General features: G+C 34.0%; 1 protein-coding gene across 1 annotated transcript; it reads right to left on the bottom strand.

Moving 5' to 3' along the window:
• Nucleotides 1-1,171: 1,171 nt before the first annotated feature.
• LOC107791559 (uncharacterized) lies at nt 1,172-2,815 on the bottom strand. The gene is made up of 2 exons (XM_075218727.1): nt 1,983-2,815; nt 1,172-1,832 (listed from the first exon to the last, which is right to left on the bottom strand). The coding sequence occupies exons 1-2, from the start codon at nt 2,813-2,815 to the stop codon at nt 1,172-1,174; spliced, it is 1,494 nt and encodes a 497-aa protein (XP_075074828.1).
• Nucleotides 2,816-9,510: the final 6,695 nt, after the last annotated feature.

The raw sequence follows: 9,510 nt of genomic DNA, 5'->3' as shown, positions 1-9,510 counted from the left end.
TAAATGAATTTCTAAAAAAAGGCTAGATATCATTTCTTGACTTTTAAAAGAGAAATTTGTCTTTTCCTGAATATTTGCTCCTTGATGAATTATTGATTTGATTGTTTGAGTGTGTTTGTATATTGCAGAACGGGCCGAACGCCTCGATAGATTAAATAGATGCATCTATGGTTCGCGCCATATGACCCTGTAGCAGTGCACAATTTAAATATTGTTGGATCGGGTTGTACGTCCTCAGCATGATTGGTGCATGATTGTATTGCTTGCCTTGAAATTTATTGATATCGATATTTTCTCTCTTAGCCTTGAGATAATTGAAAATTAATGGATTATGAATCGGGAGACTTTAATTATAAAAAGGAACTTTTACCTGTTCGTGACTTATTTGAAATTGTTGTCGTTCTTAATAAATCCATGATTGTTCGCATTAATAATATATTACCGTTGGGCCACTAGTAAGTGTCGAAGTCGACCTCTCGTCTCTACTTCTTCGAGATTAGACGAGATACTCATTGGGTACATATTGTTCTCATACTCATACTACACTTGTTGTGCATTTTTATTGCACAAGTTTATGTGTGGCTTAGTGGCATAGCGGTATGGTTAATACAGAGACTTAGGTGAGTTGCATTTATCGAGACGTCCGTAGCCAGCAGAGTCTCTTTCAGAGTATTGTACTATATTTTCATTTTTGTCCACTTGTATTCCGGACAATTACTGTATTTTATTTTATTACCTAGTAAATGCTCATGCACTTGTGACACCGGGTTCTAGGATGTCTATAGAAGTATTCAGTATTTTGAAATTATTAAAGGTATCATTATTTATTTAGTGGAAATTTATTCCTTATTGTTTAAATATATAAAATAAGTGAGTTCAGAAATATCTAAAACGAGAAATTACTAGTTATTTATTGTTGGCTTGCCATGGTGTCCGGCGCCATCACGACCCTTAGTGGATTTTGGGTCGTGATATTTGTATATGTATCACTACCATGTATATGAAATGTAATTTTATCGTATCCTTTGCAAATATAATTGTAAATATATTTCACTACCTTGATATCAAAACAAACTTCAACATTTATATGACAATTATACTTGCATAGCAAAAATGGATTATATGGAACTACCCAAGAATTATCGAGAAACTCACCTCTTACTTCTACAGATTATCCGGTTCTTCTCCTTCTGTATATTGGATATGAATTCTTCCCTTTTGATGTTTGTTCAGCAAAATCTTTTGGATACTTGAATTTGCAGTTATTATTTTTCATGCAAATATTTGTAGGATTTAACTTTCCACAAGGACCATGCATCATATGTTTAATAACAAGTGAATATCGATCGCGATCTTTTTTAGAATCAGGCAATTCTGCACAGACAAATTTATCATAAGATTCAGGAATCAGTAATTTGTGGTCATCAGTAAGTATAATAAGGAAATGAGCATGTGGAAGACCGCATTTTTGGAATTCTATAGTATACATGAATCCAGCAACTCTTCCAAAGATTTGTCTTTTTAAAATATCCGTCTTTAATTCTTCCACTTTTACTCTGAAAACTTTACTAATTAAATCAGGTCTGTTATATACCTCATCAGCCAGTGACAAATGTTCTTTTATTTCTGGCCAAGAAGGATTACAAGTCATTGTTATAAAGAAATCAGGTTTTCCAAAATATTGTACCAATGCGATAGCATCCATATATCGTTGGTGCATGTCCCTTGGTCCCCCTATAAATGTAACAGGGAGGAATGTTTTCTTTCCAATTTTAGAGGCTTCCCTTTCACCACATTTTAAAATATCAAGGAGTCCTTGCAAGACCTCAATTCTAAATAAATCTGGATTAAATGAGAAGAAGTCTAATCTTTATGTTTCGAGCTTTTTATATACATCTACAATAAATTATTGGAATATTCTTCCACAATGTAGCACTTCATTTGTTTTATTATCTCTTATTTGAAATTTGTAACAATAATACTCTCGACAAGACACTGTATCTCTTTTTCGTTTTCCTTTTTGTAATGATTCGTCTTCCATATCAAGAAATCCATCAATTGAACACATGTTTGATATACTGGGCAATTGTTCATGTTCACAGTAAGCTCTACATCTCATCACATTATTTGTTTGAATAATTTTTTTGATTGTACAATGCCATCCATTTTCACCGAAGGTAAATAATAATGGATACTGCAACGGATCATAACATCCATAATAATAATGTACTAATCGAGCTCTATTAGTGTAGGTATAAATTCGAATATGTGGTGCAGAAATATCTCTAGGATTTTCTTCAAGCCATAATGCCGCAAACTCCAATGAGCTGGGTAAGTTATATGTTCGTTGATCTAAGGTTGAGTGGCATTTAAGAGCAATATAATCAGATAATTGGGCAACATTCAAGGGAGATTTTAAGAAAATAGTATGTGGATTAAATTTCAATATGTCCATCAACTTTTTCACTATTGATTCATTAATATTTGTCGAACAAGCTATCCTATTAGCTAGGTCATTATCATGGTCGTAGAAGTACAATTGTAAATTCCTGGGTTTTTCATTGGAAGGGATTAAATCATCTATAAAATGATACATTTTTCCTTGGAGTCTAAATGTGTAGATACCGCAATTTCTTTTCGCTAGCTCTTTATCATACTTTACACCAAGTGAAGTAAATGCAAACATGTTGTTATAAGTTCGAAAGTTTTCAGATTCCTCAGTATTTCCAAAGTATAACTCTGATAATTCAGGTGGCATTTTATGAGATGTCAACCTTATTGCACTACTAGTTACAGCAAAATCCTGGAGGTTCATATTCAAACCTCTTTGCACGACAGTATTGGAAGTGCGGAACGTTTTTTAGAGCAACATAGTCACTTCGTTACTCTTTAGCAGCCAAACACACCTTTATGGCCCGTCTATGAACTGAATACATAAAAAGTATCATTAAAAAAAGGAAACACGAAGGCATACGTATGGTGGCCATTATTATAATATAAATTTTATGCAAACCTATGATTGGAACATCGTTCAAGGAAACAGGAGGCGGTTTAGATGTACCCGACGTGGACCGTTATATATAAATAATCACAGATTACAGTAATGTACAAACAATATGTTATTCTCAAATAAAGTATAATCTAAAGGTAGATTTACCTGTTTCATGAATGATAGGGGGATCTAAAATAGACTTTTCTTTTTCTAGATTATCCATAACTGTAGTCGTGCAAGTTTGAAGACTGGCAGCTAGTAAATAGAATAGCCAAGACATTTAAAAGCGTACAGTGAAGCCGCAGTAGATGCAAAATAAAGTATAAAACATCATATGGTATTTTTGTATTTTAGTTTATAGGCACATATAAGATAAGTAAGATATCATACTCAATCTCCAAGCAAAATTAAGAAGCAGTTTTATCCTAATAATATATAGTGTATAAACATGAGTACAACAATATAACTTTTTTAACGAAGAGAAGGATATGGTACCTGTTTCACAAATGATAGGGGTATCCAATATAATATTTCCTTTTTCTAAATTATCACGCAATGTAGTTAGGCAAGCTTGATTGTTGGTACTTGGTAACACAACAGCGAAGGCGATTAAAAGCGTACAGTGAAGCTTCAGCAGGTGCAAAATAGAGTGCAATAGAGCACGTACTATTTGAGTATTTTAGATTGTAGTCACATAAGATAAATAAAGTATTATACTAAATTTCCAAGCAAAATACTTAAGAACCATTGTATTAATAACATATAGTTTCTAAATATGAGTACAACAATCTAACCTTTTTCCGCAAGGGAAGGAGGTTCTCGTATGGTAAGAGCAGTTTATTTTAGAAATCCTGTTTTGTCCCAAGATGATGTTGCCAGCTCTAGGACAACAACAATCGGACTTTCAAGAAGGTTGTACTGTGCAAAATTTTGTCTTCTCATACGTTGTGATAGCAACATCGCTTCCCTTCTACGAGCCTTCCTTTTTTTCTGTGTATGAGTACTTGTTTGGTTCTTTGGAATCCATCAGTTTATGGCAGTTCAATTTTCCTTTTCACCTATAAATATTTCCAGCAGGAGTTCTCATGAGATGTTTAAAACATAAATTATATTTTTAATATCACGGAATACAATATCTATTAAATATTCTATCTAGGATACTAAAAAATGACATACTGATCACTGAGGGCTCATGTCTCAGAGACATGTCATACATCACTCACAAATAAATTGGCTTTATATTAATTTGTCAATCCTTAAAAATCCTCATTAATGATTTTGGTTATGAAATCATCCCAGTAAATCCAGCAAAGCATAACGTTCATTTCAGCATCTTCTTATCTTATTATTATTATACCAAATAGCAGGCTGAATCCTTGTCCAGTATAGTCATCATAAGTATATGTGTACTTTGCAATTGCACAAATAGGGTAAAAAATATTGTTCTTTAAAATTTTGTAGCTATTTGGAGCAAATAGAACAATCTGCTTATCAGTGAATATATTTTTTATCTAATCAATTACGTATAATGTTTGTGCAACCATTATTCAGTGTGTTCATCATACAGATTGTAGATGCAAGTTACAATCTCACTGAAGACAAACTGTGGTAAATTAAATTCGACTTCGATGTATGAAAGCTCCAGAAACATTTGGACAAGAGAAATCAGTGTTTCTGGACAGGTTCTTCACCACTCAACCTTATTTCACTAAGGTAATTCCATTGATCAAAATTAGCTTATTGATCTATCCTTTTGTTTTGGATGTATAGTGCAAAGGTTTAGCTTTTTTTCGACTTTTGGAAAAAAGAGGCACAAATTAAACCAAAAATACATTAGTACCCCCTAAATGCTAACAAGACATCTCTACATTAAAGAACTCACATAAGATAGATTTGGATCAATACCTGAACACAAATTCCCAACGTTCTTGAAATATGATAATTTTTGCAGCATCATTTCATATGAAAATTTGAAACAAGATCAAACCTTTAAAGCGAGAACTGAGTGAAACAAAACAAATTACTATTGAAAAGAGGCAATGATAATCATCTATGAATGACAAAAAAGTGTTTGCCATAATAAAGTTGCAACGTTTATCAGCTTTAAAAAACTTGTAAAAAGTCAAGATTATACTTTAGCCTTTGACAGACCCAGATTGACATAGGATAGAGTAGATAATTTCTACAAAGTCTTCTTACACTACATTTCCAATTGTTTCGATCAAATAAAGCGACGATAACTCTTTAATGTTGAGGCTACTATGCACGAACCAAAACAAAGTATTGATGCCAGAAATCAGTCAGAAGAACAACAAGAATAATACCAAGAGGCACTTTAGGCTAGCTAATAGCGACTTTGAACAATTTGTTCAGCTCTTTCTCTTTGGCTATAGAATTATGATTAATGTTGTGACCTTTCATATTGAGCCCAGCAAGCAGATCTTACATCTATAATTTTTTCTTTAATTCAGGAAAGAATCTAACTTGAGACTTTGTATTTATACAAGTTAAGATTATACTTTAGCCTTTGATAGGCCCAGGTTGACATAGGAGAGAGCAGATAATTGCTACAAAGTCTTCTTACTCTATATTTCCAATTGTTTTGATCAAATAAAGCCACGGTAACTCTTTAATGTTGAGTCTACTATGCACCAACCAAAAAAAATATTGATACCAGAAATCAGTCAGAAGAAGAAAATGAATAATACCAAGAGGCACTTTAGGCTAGCTAATAGTGACTTTAAACAATTTATTCAGCTCTTTCCACTTGTGGGATTACACTGGATTGTTGTTGTTGTTGTTGTTATTGTTGTTGTTGTTTCTTTTTGGCTATAGAATTATGATTAATGTTGTGCCCTTTCATATTGAGCCCAGCAAACAGATCTTACATCTATAATTTTTTCTTTAATTCAGGAAAGAATCCAACTTGAGACTTTGTGTTTATATAAGCAGGCAGGGGTTAATCCTTTTGCTGCTAATTCTTCATTCTAGCAATCAGCTCTCTCTCTTCTAATTATGCTTTCATTTGCTATTTCAGTTTATCTTCTTAGTTGATTTAAAGCGTTGGGCATATATATCGAAAGAATCTGAGTGCATAAAATAAGTATATGCATGTAACCTATAGGAAAGCGAGAATAATGTTTCATCAAAAATTAATTTTTCCCTTTCTATGTCCTATATCAAGAATTCAAGATACTACCATACCCAAATAGCTATTTAGTAGCTTATACTGCTAAAACAACATCGTCTTCTACTCGTTCTAAACATCCTCTTCTATGTAAGTGAAATAACTAGACTTTGAGAATATCTATCTACTTTTACAGATTCAGCAGCTAATCAATGTGAACAAAAAAAATAAACTCTATTGAAATTTCTCTCCTTTTTGAGAAAAAGATACAAGGTATGGATGGTTTAGTTCAATTTGTACTCTCTAATTGAAAGCAAAAGCAGTTGTTAGCATTTTGTCGTAGGTTTCCCCAACTATTTCACACTCGAGAAATTAAACCCAAAACAAAAATAGAAATCTAAAAAAATGCCTAATTCGTTCAAAAATTGCCTCAAACACCTAAAGAGCAAAATCGACGGACAGATTAAACTCTCTGAGCAATAAAGCCCTAGCATGCCATCAAAGATTAAATAGAGAAATATGGGCGAAGAAGAAGAGGAAAACTCACAAGAAACAACGATCCACACGGGAAAATTCACAAAAGTGCAAAGATAAGATCAGGAAAGCTTTTTTGATATTGGTGATACTTAATTTGTAATAAATTGGTTGTTAACCTTTTGATATAAATAACCTGCATCTGCCAAGTATCTCAAAGAGATGCCTGCCTGGTATTGATAAGAACAAGAAGAGTAAGACGAGAGAAGCGAAAGAAGAGCCTGTAGAGTGCAGTGATTGCCAGATTTTGATCGATATAATCCAAGTGAAACATTAAAAATTAGATGAAAAAACAAAATTATCCTTGAAGTGTGAAGCAGGCATGTCGTCCAGGTGTGTGCTAACTCCCTCTTATTATATAGGAGAATGTGAACTCTAAAGTTAAATAACTTTTTTAAAAAATCAAATTCATATGCTAAACAAATTTATATGGTCGGAGACTCGGAGTGGTTGAAGGGATTTTCTAAATCCACATTTTCTTAATAGCACTTTTTTTAAATTAGGTTAATATTTGTATTTTTTATAACTATAGGAAATCACAAACCTCAAATACTTGACACGTCTCACTTAACTACATTCAACAGTATTTTGGATGATTGATTTTGCATCTAGCAGAAATAGTCCGATGAAAAAGAAGTGACAGTGCCAACTGATATTTTTATGAGTTCGATAGTAGTGAAACTGTGAAAGAACCCAAAAACAAAACAAAAAAAAAAAAGAAAAATAAAAGGGAAAGGAGTAGTGGCTGTGCATGAAGGTTCTACCTTCCACGTTGCAAAGCCATGCACCTTTATTCACTATTAATTTAATTCCCCAAAATATTTTAATTGCTATAAGAAATAATTGTATTTATTTAAGTATACTTGTTTGTTAAGGTGCGGAGGGACATGCAATGCATGTCGTGGATTGGTGTGTGGTTGACTTCAGCTTGGTTGATCTCGATTCCTTTCTTTCACCTTCTGCCTTTGATTAGCTTTATCAATCAACTATACATTTCCCGTTTAGTAATACAACAATATTTCTAATTACATTTTCTTGCAAAATAATAATTGGCTAATCACATTTTCTTTTAAAAGAATTATTTCTAATCACATTCATTGTGGTGACCCAAAAGGCCATCACTTATTTTAGAAACAAATTCAGTGTTCCGAGGCCTAAAAACCTCCCTTTTACCTCACCTTGATTTGCGTGTGTGGTCCGGACCTATATCCGGAAAGCCCTCTATGTGAAAAAAATGAGAAATAGAAATTCCTAGAGTTAAAAATTTAATGTTGGTTGACTTTGGTCAACAATTTGAGCAAATGGACCCGGATCCGTGTTCCAACGATCCCGGGAGGTCCGTAGTAAAATATGGGACTTGGGCGTATGCCCGGAGATGAATTCCGAGATCCCAAACCTTAGAAAATAATTTTTGAAAGAAATTATTTTGCTGAATTATCCAAGAAATGAAGAAAAGAATTAATGTTTGAAACCATTGGTATCGGGCCCATATTTTGGTTTCGGAGCCCGGTACAAACTTGTTATAGTATTTGAAGGATAACTATGAAATTTGGTGGAAAATTGGAGTCTATTAGACGTGAGTTGGACTTCCGGTTGAAGAGTTATGAACTTTAAGTGTTCTTGATGAAAATGATGAGTTTTGAGGTTTAATCCATGGTTTTACATGTTATTTTTATGATGTGATCACACGAGTAAGTCCATATAATGTTTTTGAGTTAGTATGCACATTTGGTTTGGAGTCCCGAAGGCTCGAGTGAGTTTCGGGTAGGTTTCGGAATGTCTTAGGCTTAAAATATGGATGTTCCAGGTTTAGAGAAGTGCAAATCTCTGAACCCGCCAGTGTGGTCCGCATTGAATTTGTGCTGCCCACGGTGGGGGCTTTGCGGCCGCACTCGATTTTGTGCGGTCCACACAGGTTCACTAGTCTAACTTCGGAAGCCCATATCTTTTGATCTACAAGGAATTTTGAGATGATTCAAAAACAAAAATTGTAGCTCTTCGTGTCTAGTTCCAGAAAGGTAAAGAAATCACAATTTGGACATCTGTAGAGAAAGTTATGGCCAAAATACTAAAGTATGTCACTGCAGTCAACCTTGTGAGCTCTGCGGCCGCACTCCTTTGTCCGGTCCGCACAGGGGGTCTGAGAGGGATATATTTAAACGGAATTTTCAGTTATTTTTCATTTTTCAAAACCCCAAAAACATAAGAGGCAATTTTTCAAACAACCTTTCTTCTCCAAAACATTAGTAAGTGATTTTTAACTCATTTTCTTTACTCCTTAACTTCTTTTTACAAGATTTCATCCTAGAATCTAGGGTTTTCATGGTGGAATTGGAAATTTTGGGTAAAACCTAAGAATATTAAAATTTGGGAATTTAGACCTCAAATCGAGGTCGGATTCCATAACCAATTATATATCCGGGCTCGGGGGTGAATGTGTAATCGGGTTTTGGTTCGAATTTCGGGTTTGGACCAAGCGAGCCCGGGGTCGATTTTTGACTTTTTGGGAAAAACTTTAGAAAACTTATTTTCAAGCATTAGAATTGAATCATTAAGCATTTATTAATATAATTAAGTAACTTGTGGCTAGATACGAGTGAGTTGGTGGTGGAATCAAGAGGTAAAGCGATAGTTGAGGCATGAACTGTGTTCGTGGCATCGAGGTAAGTGTTTGGTCTAACCTTGGCTTGAGGGATTAGGAGTTGTGTCCTATTTGCTATGTGTTATTTGTTGAGTACGACGTATAGGCATAGTGACGAGTATCTATACGTTGGTGTCAAGCATGCCCGTGAGTCTTATACTATGATTAATGTGACTCCGTTTGTATTGTTCATGCCTTTTGTGATGATTTCTATTG

This window comes from Nicotiana tabacum, chromosome 7, assembly GCF_000715075.1.
Source record: "Nicotiana tabacum cultivar K326 chromosome 7, ASM71507v2, whole genome shotgun sequence".
Lineage (NCBI taxonomy): Eukaryota > Viridiplantae > Streptophyta > Magnoliopsida > Solanales > Solanaceae > Nicotiana > Nicotiana tabacum.
This window is presented reverse-complemented; position numbering and strand designations above follow the sequence as displayed.